The sequence below is a fragment of the Dendropsophus ebraccatus genome, chromosome 2 (assembly GCF_027789765.1).
Source record: "Dendropsophus ebraccatus isolate aDenEbr1 chromosome 2, aDenEbr1.pat, whole genome shotgun sequence".
Taxonomy (NCBI): Eukaryota; Metazoa; Chordata; class Amphibia; order Anura; family Hylidae; genus Dendropsophus; species Dendropsophus ebraccatus.
In genome coordinates this window covers 9,467,366-9,488,690 of record NC_091455.1, presented here as the reverse complement: position 1 = coordinate 9,488,690, position 21,325 = coordinate 9,467,366, and the positions used below count along the sequence as shown (strand labels likewise).

At 42.2% G+C, this 21,325-nt stretch overlaps 1 protein-coding gene across 3 annotated transcripts in view; it reads left to right on the top strand.

The window, feature by feature from the left end:
• Positions 1–21,325, top strand: part of ADGRB1 (adhesion G protein-coupled receptor B1) — a 201,975-nt gene that overhangs the window by 32,784 nt on the left and 147,866 nt on the right. For all 3 annotated transcript variants that reach the window (XM_069957019.1, XM_069957018.1, XM_069957020.1), the window contains 2 exons: positions 987–1,089; positions 2,745–2,788. In XM_069957019.1, the coding sequence (XP_069813120.1) occupies positions 987–1,089; positions 2,745–2,788 (147 nt within the window). The remainder of the gene's footprint in view (positions 1–986; positions 1,090–2,744; positions 2,789–21,325) is intronic.

Genomic DNA, 21,325 nt, shown 5'->3' with positions numbered 1-21,325 from the left:
AATCACTGGCCAAACCGGTCCCGGCCCCAGCTCAGACAGGCCGCTCAGCCAATCACTGGCCAAACCGGTCCCGGCCTCAGCTCAGACAGGCCGCTCAGCCATCCACTGGCCAAACCGGTCCCGGCCTCAGCTCAGACAGGCCGCTCAGCCATCCACTGGCCAAACCGGTCCCGGCCTCAGCTCAGACAGGCCGCTCAGCCAATCACTGGCCAAACCGATCCCGGCCTCAGCTCAGACAGGCCGCTCTGAAGCTGCAGCATACCTGGGATGCATACAGATCACAGGAGGAGCGTGGACAGGTAATGTAATAACTATCTGGGCAATCGTCAGCCGCGCATCGCTATTACACGTAGCTATTAACATGTAGTAATGTGCGGTTGGCAGCTGATGATTTTAGGTCTGGGCCTAAAGAAACGATCAGCTAATAATCGTTTCATCGGCTGATCGTTGTCTCTATTACAGAGAACGATAGTTGGGCAAATCGTCCCGATTCGGGTCATTATTGCTCCTTTTAATAGGGCCCTTACACTGCCTTCTGATTGGCTATGAGAACTATTGGCAAGGGATTATGGGCTACCCTGAGGTCATGTGATTATTCTCCCTTCTGCTATGTGGCCAACACTATATTAGTAAGTTCTGCCGAAAATAGGTTTAAGTTTGTGCCAAACTCGGAGCAAACCTGGATAAGGGAGGTTTGGTTTACTCATCTGTAGTCATGACCATATAGATCATGTTTATAAGTGACCTCGCAGATCATGGTTATATGGGATCTTATAGATTCATAGATCATGTTTATAAGTGACCTTGTAGGTTTATATATAACCTTGTAGATCGTGTTTATGTGACCTTGTAGATCGTGTTTATGCGACCTTGTAGATCGTGTTTATGTGACCTTGTAGATCGTGTTTATGTGACCTTGTAGATCATGTTTATAAGTAATGACCCAGAATAATCTTTTTGCCACTTTCTTCTGTTTTATTATTCAGAAACACTACCGTACTGAACTCTAAGATCATCTCAGTGACGGTGAAGCCCGCTCCTCGCTCCGTGTCTGTTCCCCTGGACATTGAGTTCTCCCATTTGTACAACGTGAGTAGATTCAGCTTTGTAGTTGACCTTGAAGAGTTTCTTCCTCTTGTGAACCATTGACTTGTCCGTCACTAAAACTTATGACAATGACACTTAAAGGGGTTGTCCGGGGAGCAGAAGATGGCTGAAGCCTTCTACTGTCTGGCGCTTACTTCCTGAGGTTCCACGTCCAAGCCTTCTAAGACCAAGACATGGAGGGGAAGGTATAAGCTGCGATCACTGCATGCGGGCAAAACTGCACCCCGCGCACGATGTCAAATAGCTGCACGGTGGCTCCGATTCTGTATCTAATGATCGCAACTTCGACCCCTCCCTCCGCATCTCAGAAGGAGGGGGGGGGGGGCAGAAGGCTTTAGCTGTCTTCTGCTCCTTGGACCACCCCCTTTTAAGACCTGTCATAATATGATTGGAAAAATTGTGTATGTTGTAAAGTGCAATCAAAAAGAGTAGAGATGAGCGAACAGAACCACCAGCCAACCAGATTTGTTCCGAACTTTGCAAAAAGTTTGGGTTACTACTGAACCAAACTTTCTGTAAAGTTTGGAGGGGTTTGGGAAGGTGGCACTGCTTATGGGAAAAAAAAAAAAGAAGCAAACAAGTCCCCCGATGTCTCCTGGTGGCTCTCAGGTCCCATTCCAGCATCTTCTGTGGAGAAGGTCCGCTCAGCCAATCACAGACTGACTAGGATGTGGCAGCAATGTGGCCTGTGATTGGCTGAGTGGTCTGTCACTCCTGAGACAAGACTGACAGCCCAATCAGCCAATCACAGGCTGTGATGCTGTCCTCCCCTCATCAGCCTGTGATTGGCTGAGCAAGCCTTCACTTTAGAAGATGCTGGGACAGGATCGGAGAAGAAGGACCCAATAAAGTTCCGAACTTTTGAGAGGTTCGCTCATCTCTAGTCAGGAGGTATTTTTATGGACTGGCAGAATGTCCCAGGACTGGACCCAGTTGGTTGGTTACATTAAATATAAGACATGTACATGGGGCATAACCTTCTCAGCCTTACCAAGCTATGTGCCAGCCCTGAGGGGGACCATACGTATGACAATCTGAACAAAAACACGGCACGTTGGGAATCTGCTCCAGGCCTAGATATGGAAGGGAGCACCAGCTGACCACAGCCGGTGCTATATAACCTCTAACCCCCAAACAACCAGTCCCCCCCACCCAGGCTTGAGCTCTAATCCATGTGACCACCGATACGTAAGGACCATGCTTTTGCAAAGAACTCACAGACAGCATGAAATCTCCTTTCGGCACCCCAGCAATGACATCACCGTTCCCTCAGTGATGTCACTCCCCAGGAATGAACTGTAATCTGACTACTTTGCAATATGTAATAACAAATTTCCTCTGTAAAAGCTCCAGATTGGGAGAGTCCAAGGTCAGAGCCATCGCCAGCTGTCATTGTCCTAGTGAAATCAATGTGTGTCATTAACAGTAGAAGTGTGCACGGATTATCACCTTGCCCCGGGCCAGCAATATGTGTTAAGTGGGAAAGTAATGGAACTGTAATTTGCTGTTTGCACAGAATACAAAGTTCCCACCACAGTCGGCAGCGTTGTGGTGGTGGAGCAGGCCGGGAGGAGACGCTGCCATCGCTGCTCACATTTCTACACATTTTCATCTGTTTTTCTTTGCAATTTTTATAGGGAACTACCAACCACACGTGTATCATCTGGGACGAAACCGATACGTAAGTCGATTTCTAAATTTGTATTCAATTTTTTTTTCCTTTTTTTCTTTTAGATTGTTTTTGTATTTGAAAAAAAAAAAAAAGTTCTTAAAAATTATATAAACAATCAGAACCTGTCTTGGTATAACTTAGCTGTATTCTGGGTTTTACATTTATATATAATTTAAAAACAAACAAACTGTACAGTAAAAACTAAAGAAAATTTTTTATGAACGTTCATGATATCTTCATGTTTTGGCTCTGTGGGACCATTGGCTCTGAGTTCTGACCATTTCTTATTTCAAAATGTAAAATTAGCTACAAAACAAAAAAAAAAAAGGTGGTACATCCCATAATTTTGTAAATTTTTTAAAATTTACATCCCATAATTTTGTAAATTTTTTTAAATTTTCCTTTGTTGTAAATCTGGATAATATGAGTGCATAGCGGCTGCAGACATTAGATTTGCTATATTTATAGTGCTATTTATTTATTTAATTCTACTATAGATCTTGTGTATTTTTGTATTTTATGGTCATTTATTGTGAGACTGAGTCCAGTAACGCTTACATGTTCCATATGAAGGATCTGGACACTTTGTCATACTGAGATACTTTGAGGAACCCTGTTAAAGGGGTACTCCGGCAGAAAAAAAAAAAGTTCTTTAACATCAACATTTGGTTTCTGAAAGTTATACAGATTTGTAATTAACTTCTGTTTAAAAATCTCAAGTCTTCCAGTACTAACCAGCTGCTGTATGTCCTGCAGGAAGTTGTGTATTCTTTCTAGGCTTTCCAGTGCTCTCTGCTGCCACCTCTGTCCATGTCAGGAACTGTCCAGAGCAGGAGAGGTTTTCTATGGGGATTTGCTGCTGCTCTGGACAGTTCCTGACATGGACAGAGATGGCAGCAGAGAGCACTGTGGAGAGAATACACCACTTCCTGCAGGACATACAGCAGCTAATAAGTACTGGAACACTGAAGATATTCAATTAGAAGTAAATCTACAAACATCTATAAATCTATATAACTGAAAACTTTTTTTTTTTGCTGGAGCACCCCTTTAACATTTTTCAATAATATGGGAGATATAATAGGTGAACTGCACCTACTCCATATGACGTGCGCTACTTTTATTATGTTTTAGATGCTTTTTACTCTTTGGTGTTTCTAGAAAAGCTTGAGTCATAAATTGCATCACAGTCCTCACTGCACACGCCAGCTGTTGAGTCCTCCGGGCTGGATTTTTTGCTATTTTCCAACCAATAGATTACACTTATATAGAGGGGCTTGTAGCCTGGGATTAAAGTGCCCATCGTCCCTACTGATAACATACGGGAAGACTTGGAATCTACCCTTGGATTCTCTTGTTTACTGTGTGGGCTGCACATTCTGGAATCTACGTCTATGGAGCCCCCAGGGAACGATTGTGTTTTTGCTAGAAAAATATGCTCAAAATATTTCCAAACTCTATCGTGGATCCGCACTTTCCAAGATCTCCTCTAATTACATACTGCCAGATGGCGGGGACTGCCATAGAATGGCGTGGAAGCTCAATTTACTGTCACAGAGTTATGGTCTGCGCATACAGGAGCAAAAATATGTAAATAAGTACAAAAAATGTAAATCATCAAAAGGAAACCGAAAATTATAAAAGAAAAAGAAAATAAATTCCCCAATAAAAATAGAAAGGAAACAAAAAAAAAAAAACAACCACGTATTAATATACATATATTCATATACATACTAAAACACAAGGTAGAAATTAAAAAAAGGTAAAAACTTAAATAAAATTAAGTGTGAAAATAAAAAAGTAATAAAAAACAGAAATGAAACCAAAATTTTAAAAGTAAAAAAAAAACAAAAAAACATTTTTATATAATGAAAAAAATGTTTTCTAAGAAAATCTATATGTTGAGATGCCCCATGCTCTTGATTTCAGCGGTGCCTTGTAATGCTTTATATTCCCTGCGGTGGCGCTGTAAGGACATTGAACACTTTCTGCTACATAGCACAGCCGAGCTTGGGACCCCCTGGAGACTTCTGACTTTCTGACCTAATTTACAGTATGGCATATACAGTATGTGACACATATCCAAAAACATAATAACCCTTACAAATACCAGCCGCAGTGGTGCCAAGGCACGGGCTTTACTATGCATCACGCTCATCAAGATCCAGATGGTTCAGCATGATCCATACTTCATCTATTGGGTGGGCAGCCCTTAAATGGCTACTATCACTTTAACAAAAAAAAATCTTTTTACCTTTTTGTTTTTGGAAACTAAACTTTTTGATCATCTTGGGTCTGAGTGTTCAGACTGTGCTAAGCAGGGCGGAGATGGACTCCCAGTGTGAGGGGTCTATGGGAGTGTCTTGGTTGGGGGGGGACGTGGTGTCCTTGTACCGGCTTCCTCTCCTTATACTGTCTGACGTGTATCCAGGATGTTGTGGAGATGGACTCCCAGTGTGAGGGGTCTATGGGACTGTCTTGGTTGGGGGGGGACATGGTGTCCTTGTACCGGCTTCCTCTCCTTATACCGTATGACGTGTATCCAGGATGTTGTGGAGATGGACTCCCAGTGTGAGGGGTCTATGGGAGTGTCTTGGTTGGGGGGGACGTGGTGTCCTTGTACCGGACTCCTCTCCTTGCACTGTATGACAAGTAGTCAGGATGTTGTGGAGATGGACTCCCAGTGTGAGGGGTCTATGGGACTGTCTTGGTTGGGCGGGGACATGGTGTCCTTGTACCGGCTTCCTCTCCTTATACCGTATGACATGTAGCCAGGATGTTGTGGAGATGGACTCCCAGTGTGAGGGGTCTATGGGAGTGTCTTGGTTGGGGGGGGACGTGGTGTCCTTGTACCAGCTTCCTCTCCTTATACCGTATGACGTGTAGCCAGGATGTTGTGGAGATGGACTCCCAGTGTGAGGGGTCTATGGGAGTGTCTTGGTTGGGGGGGACGTGGTGTCCTTGTACCGGCTTCCTCTCCTTATACCGTATGACGTGTAGCCAGGATGTTGTGGAGATGGACTCCCAGTGTGAGGGGTCTATGGGACTGTCTTGGTTGGGGGGGACGTGGTGTCCTTGTACCGGCTTTCTCTCCTTATACCGTATGACGTGTAGCCAGGATGTTGTGCTGATTCTCCCTTCGCCGCTTACATGTCACTTACTGTATGTGTTACACAGCAAAACAAATGAGCAATAGACAAAGAAAAGCGGCAACCAGCCGGAGGTTTGTTCATCTAAACGGTTATCAATAATTAAGAGCCGCAGATTAATTATTTATTAGAGAATTTACTTTACTGATTCCTCATTATACAGATATACAGAGCGCTGCAGCGGAGGAATGGGGTATATAGGAGCGGCCTGAGATGGTCCAGCATGATCCATATCACTATACACAGGATCAGTAATGTAATGTATGTACACAGTGACCCCACCAGCAGAATAGTGAGTGCAGCTCTGGAGTATAAAACAGGATGTAACTCAGGATCAGTAATGTAATGTATGTACACAGTGAACCCACCAGCAGAATAGTGAGTGCAGCTCTGGGGTATAATACAGGATGTACCTCAGGATCAGTATTATTAGTAACATATTGTGTATATCAGTGTCTATTGTTCTTCTAGGATCAGTATAGGATACTCTACAATGCTGGATGGTTCTGTACCTTGTGTTAATGGGTTTGGGAGGGATCCCAGCAGACGTGTCTGCTCAGTAGACGCTCTCTGAGTCCATGTATGATAGATGAGCTGGCAGGGGCCGGTAATCTGAAGTTGTGGAGTGGTGGGCCGGTTGGATGGGGTCCCGGGGTCGGGCATTTGGCTGATGTCATTACTCGTAGCACGGCAGATACTTGTGTATATTGTGCAGGATACACGAACCAGGGAATGAATGGACTTGCTTTGTCTCAGTGATTTGTCCTTTCCGCTCAGGCCCCTTCTTCTCCGGACCTTGTATAGATGCAGTTTATTAGGTGGGTTATCTCTCATCTCTCTTTTTTTTTTTTTTACTTCTATATAGTGCAGTATGGGTTAATATAAGAGAATACTGTCTGCTCTAAGTCTCCAAACGTCTCTATCTTGCTCTCCTAAAGAAGAAATATCACTCCTCTGGTCTTACTCCAAAAAAGAATTAAAAAAAAAATGAATGAAAATTCTGAGGATCACTGTGACAGCAGCAGGGGGCAAGAATAGGGGTCGGATATTAAGTAGGTATTCAGACCAAAGTAATCTTTTATTATGTTGCTGCCGTGGGGAGAATATAAAAAACAGCCTATTCTTTCCGCAATCCCCGGTTTCCTCAGGTCCCAGTTCAGTACACTCAGCCAATCGCTGTCCGCGGTGCTGTCCCGTCTTGGTCAGTGATTGGGTGAGTGGGCTTCTAAGAGCCATAGGGCTTTTATTTTTCCACCTGCAGGGCTGGTTGGTGTCATTTTTTGCCCCATGGTCTCTAGTTTTTATTAATATTATATTGGTGTAAGAGAAGAATTTTGATCGCTTTTTAATAATTTTTTTCTGATATATAATTTATCATGGTGTTTTTTTTTCCTGTATACGCCATTCACTGTGCGGGAAAAATATATTTAATAAATCGTAATATTCTGCACGCAACGATATGTATTTTTATTTATTTATTTTTATATTTTTAATTTTAAAATGGGCAAGGGAGTATTTTAAACTTTTATTGGGAGGGGACTTTATAAGGGGTTTTTTAATACTTTTAAAAACTTTATTTATTTCCCTTTTTTTTAACACCTTTTTTACTGTAAAACATGCAATCAATAGATTCCATATACAGATCTATGCTATGCCATAGCAAAGCATAGATCAGTGTTATCGGCAATGAGAGCAGACTCCATGCATAGAATGCCAAACCAACAGGTCGGAGCTAAGAGGCTTACCCCGGCCCGTCGGTACATGCGATCGGGACCCCTGCAGAATGGCTGCAGGGGTCCCAATCACTCAGTGACAGATGCTTGTTCTGTCACTGAGTATCTTAAAAGCCGCAATCACTATAGATCACAGCATTTAAGGGGCTAATGAGACGCAGCTGCAGGATTGCAACTGCCTCTCATTACCTCTGGACCAGCATACACTGATGTGCGGGACCGCTCTTACTGCAGCGGTCCCGCAAACATCAGTAAGCCCCTCAGTCAGGAACGTATATATACATTCCTACTGCACAGGGTATGTGCAGTAGGATCATATATATATACAAATTACTGACGGGAAGGGGTTTATAAAACAATCTTAGAACTTTATTTATCCCTACTGATCCAGAGGAAGACAAAACGATCCCATAAGCCATGAGTCAATCTGCCGTACCAGGATGAAACTTCCTTTGTAGTGGCGGCCATGCTGGAAAAACATTAAACCTTTAACTTTATTTTTGACAAAAATTTATAAAAAATTTGTAAAATTCTGAAATTCTAAAATTTCTCCTTAACGTGAAAGCTAAAAAGAAAGTAAATGCGATGGGGAGATTTGGATGATGGTGGGAGCGGGCTGGAATCCTTTGGGAGGGGGCATCTGACTGGAGCGTCTGGTGAATAAATGATGGCGGGTAATTTCCTAGATGTCTTCTAGACATTTTCTATACCAGTCGACTTTATAGACGTGATGATTATTCCTATCACAAGCTCGTTCCCGCTCTTCCAGAACAGAACATGGCAGAGTTCAAACTGAACGCATCCTCTCCGACGTTAATTAACCTACTTACTCGACCAGTCCCTCTAAATGATGGAGAGGTTACCACTGGCGGCTTTATGTTCCTTGAAAAGGTTATTATTTCCAATATCATTTTGATGTAATGACGGCAGATGGGGGCCTTGTTATGTTAGTCAAAGAAGCCGTAAGTGTGAGTCGCTGAACCATGCTGATGTAAAATGTCTGCACAGTCACTTTCATGTTAAATGACATTTCTCACTCGCTCATAACTTTCTCCGTCGAGGACCATTAAACCGACTCCCTTCTGCTTTCTCTGCACATCACAAATTACATCCCTAATTTAGTTTCATTACATTCCATATGATTATGGGGAAAAAAAGAAGAAGAGGAAAATGGAATAATCCAATTTCTCTACCAGGTGAAACTTTTAATCTGAAAAATTCTGGAAAATTTTCTTAACAAGAACCAAGAGTTGGGCTAAGCATCGCCCAAGTGAGTAGTCTACCTCCGACCTGTCTACCACTTCCTTGGATCATTGTTTAGCTCAGGGATGCGGAACCTGAGGCCCTCCAGCTGTTGCCAAACTATCATTTCCATCATACCTGTTCAGGCATGATGAGAATTGTAGTTTTGCAATGGCTGAATGGTGATTGTTCTCCATCTGAGGTTTAGCTGGACCCATACTTGATGGAGAACCAGAGCGTGAAGCTAAGGGACACTGTGGTGTTTGAAGGACTATCCTCACCCACTGGCTGGTCTATGGACCTTCATTTTCCGGTTGATCTCTGGTTTCTTATTAGACCCCATGCTTGTTTTTGAGGAACCTATTGACTTATGCTGTAATGTAGGAGTGCATTGGGTTTGTAGATGGTAAGAGAATCTGGACATGCTGCAGACCAGGTTCCTGCTGGGTTTAGGGTTTGAATGATATGATATGCAAAAAAAAAAATTACCTTACTTTATTCTATGTTTATATTACATGTGCGCTCCCATCAGATATACATATATTCCCAGTTATAGGCCATTGTATAAGCAAGCTGTTACATACACTGTGCATTGACTGCTATATCAGAAAACATATACTGGGCAGTAGACTATTTAAAGGCAAAGTCCAGTGAAAATTTTTACTAAAGTATTGTATTGCCTCCCAAAAGTTATACAAATCCCCAATATACACTTTTTTGGGGGAAATGCTTATAAAGTGCTTTTTACTCTGCACTACTGCATCAAGGCTTCATTTCCTGGATAATACTGTGATGTCACTTCCTGGATAACATGGTGATGTCACTTCCTGGATAACATGGTGATGTGACTTCCTTGATAACATGGTGATGTCACTTCCTGGATAACATAGTGATGTCACATCCCTCTGCCATCATCCTATCCAGCAGCCACAGCCCGCACAGCTCTGGGAGTCGGGTCATGACATTACCATGTTATCCAGGAAGTGACATCACCATGTTATCCAGGAAGTGACATCACCATGTTATCCAGGAAGTGACATCACCATGTTATCCAGTGAGTGAAGCCTTGATGCAGTAGTAAGTGCAGGAAAAAAGCATTTCCCGTAATAAGTGTATATTGGTGATTTGTATAACTTTTCGGGGCCAATACAATACTTTTTGCCGGACTTCTCATTTAATGTTCTCATTTAATAAGAGATGTTTTTGCTTGGAAATAACAAACAAACAAAAAAAAGAGAGATGTCTTCCTATGTATCTGCCTGACAGAAGCCAAAAGCACATTCTTGGCCTCTGCCATGTGTGTGGAGCCCTATGGGAGATTTTCTTGGCTTATATGCCAAATGTACAGCAAAAATGCGATGTTAGAGCCTTAAAGTGGCCATGCACCTTCTGTAGCTGTGAGCCAAACATACATTCTGCTGACATCTATTTCTCATGATATTCCCCTACACGCATATTCTCCATAGAGAGGAGGGTAAGCTGCTTAGCAATCTGTCAAGGGAGAGTTGAGAAGCCCCATATATTTCCCCATATCAGATCCACCAGTCAGTGGGTTCTGCCAACTTTAGACTAAAATGTGTGGGGATGTTTAGTCATATATTTAGTTGATAGAGAACCAGGGTTTAGTGTACAGACATTGCAGCTCCTGAAGAACAATACTCTGGTTTTGGGCATTTATCCTTTGGCTGGTCTCTGGACTCCTGTCTTCTTACTGGTCTCTGGGCCCTGGTTCTTTGGCTGGTCTCTGGACTCCTGTCTTCTTACTGGTCTCTGGGCCCTGGTTCTTTGGCTGGTCTCTGGATCCTCATCCTTTGGCTGGTCTCTTGACCCTCATCCTTTGGCTGGTCTCTGGACTCCTGTCTTCTTACTGGTCTCTGGGCCCTGGTTCTTTGGCTGGTCTCTGGATCCTCATCCTTTGGCTGGTCTCTTGGCCCTCATCCTTTGGCTGATCTCTGGACTCTTGTCTTCTTACTGGTCTCTGGGCCCTGGTTCTTTGGCTGGTCTCTGGATCCTCATCCTTTGGCTGGTCTCTTGGCCCTCATCCTTTGGCTGGTCTCTTGGCTCTCGTCCTTTGGCTGGTTTCTGGGTCCATGTCTTTGACTGCTCTCTGGATCCTCATCCTTTCGCTGCTCTCTATGCCTTTGTCCTTTGGCTGGTCTCGAAATCCTTGTTCTTAGCCAGGTTTCTGGGAGCATGTACATTGGCTTGTCTCTAAATCCTTCTACTTTGGCTGGTCTCTGGGCTCTTGTCCTTTGCCTGGTCTTGAGATCCTTGTCCTTTGGCTGGTCTCTGGGCTCTAGTCTTTTGGCTGGTCTCAGGATCCTTGTCCTTTTGGCTGGTCTCTTCCTCCTTGTTCTTTGGCTGGTCTCTGAATCCTTTTCCTTTTGGTTGGCTTCTGGGCCCTTCTTCTTTGGCAAGTCTCTGGATCCTCATTTTTTGGCTTGTCTTTGAATCCTTGTCCTTTGACAGGTTTCTAGGCACATGTCTTTTGGCTGGTGTCTAAATCCTCGTTCTTTGGCTTATCTCTGGAGTCTCGTCTGTTGGCTGGTTTCTTGATCCTCGTCCTTTGCCTGGTTGCTAAATCCTCGTCCTTTGGCTGATCTCTGGATCCTTGTCCTTTTGGCTGGTCTTAGGGTCCTTTGGCTGATCTCTGGATCCTTGTCCTTTTGGCTGGTCTTATAGTCCTTTGGCTGGTCTCTGGGACCTTGTCCGTTGGCTGGTCTCTTGGGCCCTCGTTCTTTAGCTGGTCTCTGGGCCGTCGTTCTTTGGCTGGTCTCTGGGCCCTCGTTATTTGGCTGGTCTCTGGGCCTTGTCCTTATCCTTTCACTGGTCTCTTTATCCTTGTTCTTTGGCTGCTCTCCGGTTCCTTGTCCTTTGGCTGGTCACTGGATCCATGTCCTTTAGCTGGTCTGCTTTCTTGGATTTTCTTCTCTGGTTAGTAACCTTGACCTCTCAAGTTTTTTGATAGCTTGTCCATTAGCAAACGCTCTGGTCTTACTGTAAGACGTTGTTCTCAAATTTAAGGAGTCTGTTGGCTAAGTACAAAAACTACAAGAAGCTTGCAGATGGTAGAGGGAATGAGGAAATTGTGGAGAGGAGAGTCACGCTTGTTCTTGGAGGTGAAGAGAGAATGTGCCTCCATGTATCTACCATCGCATAGTAGTTATGATGTTTTAGAGCAGAATGTTTATGACATGATCTGGCACATTGATGAAGTCTATATTTGCCCTTATTATAGACCCTGGTTGTTGTTACACAGTCTTTATATAAGTCATGCACCATCTGGATGTGACCTAGCATCTATGTAAGGCCGGTACACATTATATACTTCTATCTTCCTTGGTTCCTTCATCCGCAGCTGGGCTGAGCCTGGGTGTCCCAGTGCTGGGGCCGAGCGTTCACCCCTCTCATTTATTCAGCTTGTTGTAGATCAGCCTGTAACATGGCGTCCCGAGGGCGGGGGGCCGGGAGCCCGAGCTCTCCAGGCTTCTGCTTTATTGATAGGCCTTAAACTAAATGTCATTATTAATTACTAATCATAAATGGAAGGAGCAAGAAATATCATCTGCCGGGTGAATGATTTACTGCATCACGTCGTAATGACAGAACGTTACTGTTTACAGAATAGATATGTGATCACACTGAATCCCTGTACAGAATGCTGGGAAGAAAGGAGAAATGGGAGATAGATAGATAGATAGATAGATAGATAGATAGATAGATAGATAGATAGATAGATAGGAGATAGATAGATAGGAGATAGATAGATAGGAGATAGATAGATAGGAGATAGATAGACAGATAGATAGATAGATAGGAGATAGATAGATAGGAGATAGATAGATAGATAGATAGATAGATAGATAGATAGATAGATAGGAGATAGATAGATAGATAGATAGGAGATAGATAGATAGGAGATAGATAGATAGATAGATAGATAGATAGGAGATAGATAGATAGATAGATAGATAGATAGGAGATAGATAGATAGGAGATAGATAGATAGATAGGAGATAGATAGGAGATAGATAGATAGATAGATAGGAGATAGATAGATAGATAGGAGATAGATAGATAGGAGATAGATAGGAGATAGATAGATAGATAAATAGATAGATAGATAGATAGATAGATAGATAGGAGATAGATAGATAGATAGATAGATAGATAGGAGATAGATAGATAGATAGATAAATAGATGCTATCCCTGTAAATCCCCCACAGCTGAGATGCCAGAACTGCAAACACATAGGGAATTAGAAATATTCTGACGGGGAGTATTGGATAGAAGAACATATTGATCTGCTCCCTGATTCATTCTCATAACCTAATTATATGGATTGTAATTTTGGAAAAAACGAGGCACAATCGACCCAAAAACTAAGTGGCCGTTCCCGAGAAAATAATTAACAATAGTCAACAACTTGTTTTTCTCTCAGTAACAGCAACAAATGATCTATAATGGTTTATAAAGTGAAGAAAAAGTAAATCTGCAACGTGCCAAACATGTGAAAGCTGTTTAGATCCAAATACTTAGACGCAGTATTAGGCTGGGTTCACACACAGTATATTTCAGTCAGTATTTGGTCAGTATTTTTCAACCTCAACCTGGAATGGATTAAAAACACAGAATGGATCTGTTCACATAATGATAAAATTGAGTGGATGGCCGCAATTTAACGACCAATATTTGCTGTTATTTAAAAACAACGGCTGTTATATTGAAATAATGGCCGTTATTTACTGTTATATGGCGGCCATCCACTCAATTTCAACATTGTGTGAACAGATCCTTTCTGTGTTTTTAATCCACTGACCAAATACTGATTGAAATATACTGTGTGTGAACCCAGCCTTATAGTAGTTATATTCTTGTATATAGGAGCAGTATTATAGTAGTTATATTCCTGTATATAGGAGCAGTATTATAGTAGTTATATTCCTGTATATAGGAGCAGTATTATAGTAGTTATATTCTTGTATATAGGAGCAGTATTATAGTAGTTATATCCCTGTATATAGGAGCAGTATTATAGTAGTATATTCCTGTATATAGGGAGCAGTATTATAGTAGTTATGTGTGAACTGGAGAAAATAATCGAGCACTCACCAGGAGATGTCTTGAGTGCTCGATTATTTTCTCCAGTTCACACTGTACCTGTACCACTTCATTGTAGCACCCCAGGCGTCTCAACTGTAGATCTCCTCTGTGCCACCGTCTATCCAGCTTTAGGACTGTGATTGTATGCAGTGCGGGCTTGCTGTTCCTCCACTCTTGCGTATTATAGTAGTTATATTCTTGTATATAGGAGTAGTATTATAGTAGTTATATCCCTGTATATAGGGGGCAGTATTATAGTAGTTATATTCCTGTATATAGGAGCAGTATTATAGTAGTATATTCCTGTATATAGGGAGCAGTATTATAGTAGTTATATTCTTGTATATAGGAGCAGTATTATAGTAGTTATATTCCTGTATATAGGGAGCAGTATTATAGTAGTTATATTCCTATATATAGGGAGCAGTATTATAGTATATCCCTGTATATAGGTGGCAGTATTATAGTAGTTATATTCTTGTATATAGGAGCAGTATTATAGTAGTTATATTCTTGTATATAGGAGCAGTATTATAGTAGTTATATTCTTGTATATAGGGGCAGTATTATAGTAGTTATATTCCTGTATATAGGAGCAGTATTATAGTAGTTATATTCTTGTATATAGGGAGCAGTATTATAGTAGTTATATTCCTGTATATAGGAGCAGTATTATAGTAGTTATATTCCTGTATATAGGAGCAGTATTATAGTAGTTATGGAGCGAGTAGAGAAATAGAGGCGGTCACTCACCACTGAATATGCCGAAATAAAGTCCTTTATTAGTCCAGGAATGAACACAGCAAGGAAGGGGGAAGATGGAGGAGCGGGTGCAATCAGACGAATGTTTTCGCGGTATCCCGCTTCGTCAGGTCTGGCAGAAGCGGGATACCGCGAAAACGTTCGTCTGATTGCACCCGCTCCTCCATCTTCCCCCTTCCTTGCTGTGTTCATTCCTGGACTAATAAAGGACTTTATTTCGGCATATTCAGTGGTGAGTGACCGCCTCTATTTCTCTACTCGCTCCATGTTGGATTGTTTCTTTTCTGGCGCCGAGCACCTCCACTAGCCGTAATCACATCCAGGTAAGGAGCTAGCCGTTCATAGTACTGCTCACGGCGTGTGATTCCCCGTAGTGCCAGCCATTCAGCTCTCACCCCGTATTATAGTAGTTATATTCCTGTATATAGGAACAGTATTATAGTAGTTATATTCCTGTATATAGGAGGCAGTATTATAGTAGTTATATTCCTGTATATAGGGGCAGTATTATAGTAGTTTTATTCTTGTATATAGGGGGCAGTATTATAGTAGTTATATTCCTGTATATAGGGGCAGTATTATAGTAGTTATATTCTTGTATATAGGGAGCAGTATTATAAAGAGGCAGTATTATAATAGTTATATTCATATACATAAGAGGCAGTATTAAAATAGTTATTCTACTACTACTACTTTTTATATATATATATCTTTTATTTATTTTATTATCAAAATTAAAAGACTATCAACTTATTTCATCATCATTTCCATAACAAAACTACAACTCCCCCCCCCCCCCCCCCAATATACTGTATCACTGTTTTCCTGTTGGGTTAAACCGGCAGGGCGCCACTCTTTTTTTTTACCTCCTTCTCCTTTTGTCTATATCCTACCCTTCACCCTTAATATTCTACACTAATCCTTAACTTTCATTCATACCTCCAGGTAGCCGAGCGGCCACGCCCCCCCCCCCCCAGCCCTGAGCAGCGAAGAGCCGGGACAGCCAGGACCAGGGCCCATCCCCACCCAATGCAACAATTTTACCAAAGGGGGGGGGGGGGATTAAATAAATAAAAATAAATAAACACAGAGAAATTAATCTTTGCACAGTTACCATTTCAGCAAGTTTACCTTATCCGCTCTTCTAGCTCTTTCCTCCATCAGCTATACCCCTATCAAGGGCATCACCAGGTAGATCAAGCCATTTTCAATCATCCCAGCCGCCCACGGACCCAGTCCCCCGGGTCACATGAGCAACTGGCCCCACCAGTCCAAGAGCCCCCATCGCCCATATATAATGGACAACAGCCACTTCCAGACGGTTGGGCTCCTCCCACTTCCACCATCCCATCCGTACAATAACTTTTCTTTTAATTACCTATCGAGGGCCTTGATATACGGCCCTCTCACTGCCGTCCTCCTGGCACTCCACCCGACCACCCCACTCAACCTCCCATTCATCCACTATACTTAAATTCTTCGAGGCGCCCTGAAAGTACCCCACAGGTTACATTTCTTTTCTTTAATGTTATTACTTTATTTTAAGATCTTATTTTATAAAGAAAAGAAAAAAGAAAAATTATAACTTTCTCCCCCCCCCCCGTCCACTGATCCCCAATCAAAAGCTTATCCCAAAGAGCACAACAGAAAAAAAAAAAAAAAAAACACCCAACAGGACTACCCTCCCGTCAGCAATCGTTACTCACATTTACTGCCAAAATCTTTCATACATTATCTCACATCGTTCCCAATCCGCCATACTTGGGGCTTCACTGCAAATCCATTTTCGGACCAACACCAGCTTGGCATAAAATAGCCACCTTATTATAATATTTATATTTTCCCTAGTAGTTTTAATTGCTGATGTGTCGGCCAATATTGCCAGATGACTCACTTTAGGGATACTAAATCCAATCCTCTCCTCTATTTTGCCGTACACTTGAGACCAGAGATTAAATAGCTTACTGCAGGACCATAGTAAACGAATAAAATCAGTTCTATCCTCCCCGCATCTAGGACACTTATCGTGGGTATATTTCCCTATTTTACAGAGAAACAACGGGGTGTAATACAAACGATGCACAATGTTCTACTACTACTACTTATTTGCAATAATTAATGTGTGTGTTTTACTGTGATTTTTACATATAGAAATGCTGTAATCTTTGCTTAGTCTTCCAGTACGTGCCAAGTCTGCACACCACCGGCCACTGTCAGTAAAGTTCATGGACTGTGACAGCTGCTAATTCGTCTCTGTTGCTGGAAGCCTCCATTTTCTTAAGCTGTTAAATCATTACTGGCGGCCATTCTCGGAGTGCGCCTTCCGTCCTCGGTGATGTGGTCATTATTTTCTTTTGCTGCCATAGTGCACTCAGATCATAGCATTGGCCGAGTGAAGTGTGCCAATAGGAAATGAACTTTCTGGGTCGTTTCTTTATTTCCTTGTATTTTGCTATTGACGTGCAGCCTGTAGAATCTGGTGGGGAAGGTCACTGCTTGATATGTCAATCCTGAACTTACAGACTGACCCAACATATAGGGAGAACCCATTATATCTGAACATCAGACAGCCCATCGTTTTTAGTAGACACTGTGTAATACTTCATTTTGCCTCTGGGAGTGCTGTATTGAAGCTTAGCACCTGCTCAGATAACAGTTTTGATTCGCACCGACAACCTGTGATCGATATTTCTTACTATCCTCAATATGGGTTTGTGAAGACTGTAATGTGTAGGAAAGGTGGAGAAAATATGTTTGTATCAAGGTATGTCAGTTAAAACTTTTAATACAAATGTGTAATATGAAGTCATAGGTATTAAAGGGGAACTCCGGGAAAATATTTTTCTTTCAAACCAACTGGTGTCAGAAAGTTCTTCAGATTTGTAATTTACTTTTATCTAAAAATCTCCAGTCAACCAAAACCAATTATCATCTGCTTTATGTCCTGCAGGAAGCCGTGTATTCTTTCCAGTCTGACACAGTGCTCTCTGCTGCCACCTCTGTCCATGTCAGGAACTGTCCAGAGCAGCAGCAAAACCCCATAGAAAATCTCTTCTGCTCTGGACAGTTCCTGATATGGACAGAGGTGGCAGCAGAGAGCACTGTATCAGACTGGAGAGAATACACCACTTCCTGGAGGACATACAGCAGCTTATAAGTACTGGAAGACTTGAGATTTTTAATTAGAAGCAAAGTACAAATGTATATATTTTTCTGAAACCAGTTGATTTGAAAGAAAGACATTTTTGTCAGAGTATCCCTTTAACTACAAGTTGCCATATTGTTGTTACTATACTTAATTGTACTTATTGAGTCCAGTACACTTGCAATTCCATAGACCTCTCGCTTTAGCATTAGCTGTATACTTGCCATCTGTGAATACGTATTCTGCCGGCAGCAGACGATACTTACACTTTAATGATAATTGTTTTATATTATTTATGTATTTATTATTTTTATAATTATTGTTACTATCACTGTTTTAAATGTTTAATTTTTTATCTTAGTTTTTTTTTTGGTTTATTTGTTTTATTTTATTATTTTGTGTTTTAATTTATTATTTATCTTACTTGATTTAGAGGTTTTTTCTTCTTCTTTTTTTCACTTAAAAATAAATATCATTAATAAATAAGATTTTTTAATACACACTTGATGTTAGGGGAAAGGCCGAGAAGCGATACATTTTGATAACTTACTCTGATAATTTACTCAGGAAAAAATGATGACCTGCAACTGATCAATAATCAGAAAATAGAATTATAGAACAATTCAAAGTCGGGGACAATTTCCAGGGAGAGATGTCCAGAAATGAGAGGCAGATGGCGGCCCGGGCCTCTGCTTGCTCTCTAATTCTCCTTATAGACTCCTAGATATAAAGAGGTTCTATAGAATGAGAAATACCTCAATGTTAATGCCCAATGTCACATCATTTCCCACTTCCTCTGTGGTTTGCTCCCCCGGACGGTTCCCTCGGCAGCAGCCAATCAGGGCCGGGGTCTCCTGCTGTCACCATTTGGCAGTCACACAATGCACAAGTAAACGTTGCTGACTAATTCTATTGAGGCCGGAGAGTGGAGCGGTGACAAGCTCTACATTGTGACTGACTGAGACCCGGAATGACTAAAGCATCAACATAGATTATTACATTGCACAGAGAAAAGCCACTTCATCCTGACTGCACAACTTCACATTCAGCGAGGCCGCCCGCCCGCCCGCCTTCCTGCAACGTCCATCCTCATCCGCCTGTCACTACCTTCCATATCTGCCCCAGTCGCTCTATTAGGCGTTGAGTAACTGAAAGACTGTATAATTTTCTAATCAGATAATAAATACAATTCTATTAAAGCGACTCTGTATCCACCGCCCCACCCCCACCACACCGCCAGTACAATACGTTTGATGAGAGTAAATCTTACCAGTTGTGTCTTTTAAAGTGTGCCCGGGGCCTTGGTTAGAGCAAAAAAATGATCTTTTAAACTTGCAGCCTTGTGTCATACTGGTGTGGCCTACAGTGTCTGTGCCCCAGGCCTGCAACGCCTCTCCTTCCTTCCTCCCCACCCTCCTCATCACTCCCAGGCAGGATCTCTATTCATTGCTTGTCTAAACAGTGCACCTGTGTCGATAAATAGATATCTGTCCTGGGGGGTGTTCCCAATGATGAGGAGGGTGGGGAGGAAGAAAGGAGAAGAGCCGCAGACCTCGGGCACAGACACTCTAGGCCACACCAGTATGACACAGGGCTGCAAGTTTAAAGGGTCAATTTTTACTTTTAACCAAGGCACTGGGCACACTGGGACACAACTGGTAAGGATTTACTCTCATCAAATGGATGGTACTAGCGGTTTAGTGGTGGGGGTGGGTACAAAGTCGCTTTAACAGGAAACTATGAGTAGATTTGTAGACAGGGAGAGTCTCTGGATATGTTGGAAAAATAGAGTTATGCTCACCCAGCTGCTCCCCCCACCGCTGACCATCCTGCCCACACTGTGCTCCTCTTTTGAAGTCAGTCACTACACTGAAGGTACAGGTGTAACCTTCAGTATGTCCTATACTAACTTTCTGACATGATGTGCATATACAGCAAATGTGAAGAGGAGGGGGGGCAGGGAAGAGGGTCACAGATCGCTTTACTTTTATTGAGCTATTAATCGCCTGCATAGACATAGATTTACATGATAAAATTATGACAGACGGACGCCACCACTAGGGGGAGCTAAGGAGAATACTGAAAAGCCTCTGGTTTGCCTCCAAGCTCCCCCTAGTGGTGGATCCACAAGTTGTATAATTGCTCCTGGTGCACTTTCCGCATTGGATTGAGATGTGATTTTTCTTACATCTCTCATGTAAAGCATGTGAGCAGCTGAATGCAGAGTCAGGTCGGAACGGTTTCTTGGCGCTGTACAGTAGTCAGACAGTGACCCTGCCAATCACACGGATGTCACTGGAATAACAGATCCCGTAATGGTCGGATATTGGATTCTGCCGCGATTCACGGTTCACGGCTCTTCATTTCTTTTACTATTATGAACACTTCGGGTCTTGGAGGGGGAAATAAACAAATCCGGAGACATGGCGCCTCATACTCGTATCCTTTAATATAAACAACATTTAATATATCGATGCCCAAAAGCTGAAATCGCAAAGCGCATCACCAAGAGACGCTTCATAATCTATTCATGAGAAGAGAGATTTGGGATTAAATCTAAATAATTTACTTGGTAGACAATGATTTCTAGAAATGCAGCAAACTAACTAAACTTCTCGGCACTCGCCGATGATTGACGCTGGCGGCCATAGATTATTATACCGCCATATAGCTAAGGTGGATTGGACAAGATCTGCAGGTGGAGGAGATGTCATTTTCCTATAATTTAAGTTGAGAACCATTGGGCTCTTTTGGCAGAGGGGGCGTCTGTGATGTGCTCAGTGGCGCCCCCTGGGAATTCTTTCATGAGCTTCCAACAAAGTGGAGAAAGAATATTGACAACAATTGTTTGATAATCTTGTTCAGCAAAAGAAGAGAATGGATTTGTGTCTGGAGGGGAAGAACGAAAAGATAGTCTAGAAGAGATAGAGAGGTTTGGAGGAGGATAGAGGCATCTGAAGGAAGGAAAAACGTATCCAGACAGAAGAGGATAGAGACATGTAAATGGGGAGAGGAGTCTAGAAATGGACATGTAAATGGGGAGAGGAAGGAAGAAGCCTGGAGGAGGAAGAGAGGAATCTGGAGAGAACAGTAGCCTGTGAAGAGAAAGGACCCCGAGGATGGCAGCATTTTCTGGAGGGGATAACAATGTCTGGCAGCAACTTCTTCTACTATATTACCACCTACTATCTACAAGAATAAAACTGCTAAAATACTGTCTCCTATGTATAACAATATAACACTACAAAACTGCGCCTTTAAACAAGTATATAACTACTGCAATACTGCTCCTATATACAGGAATATAACTACTATAATACTGCTCCTATATACAGGAATATAACTACTATAATACTGCTCCTATATACAAGAATATAACTACTATAATACTGCTCCTATATACAGGGATAT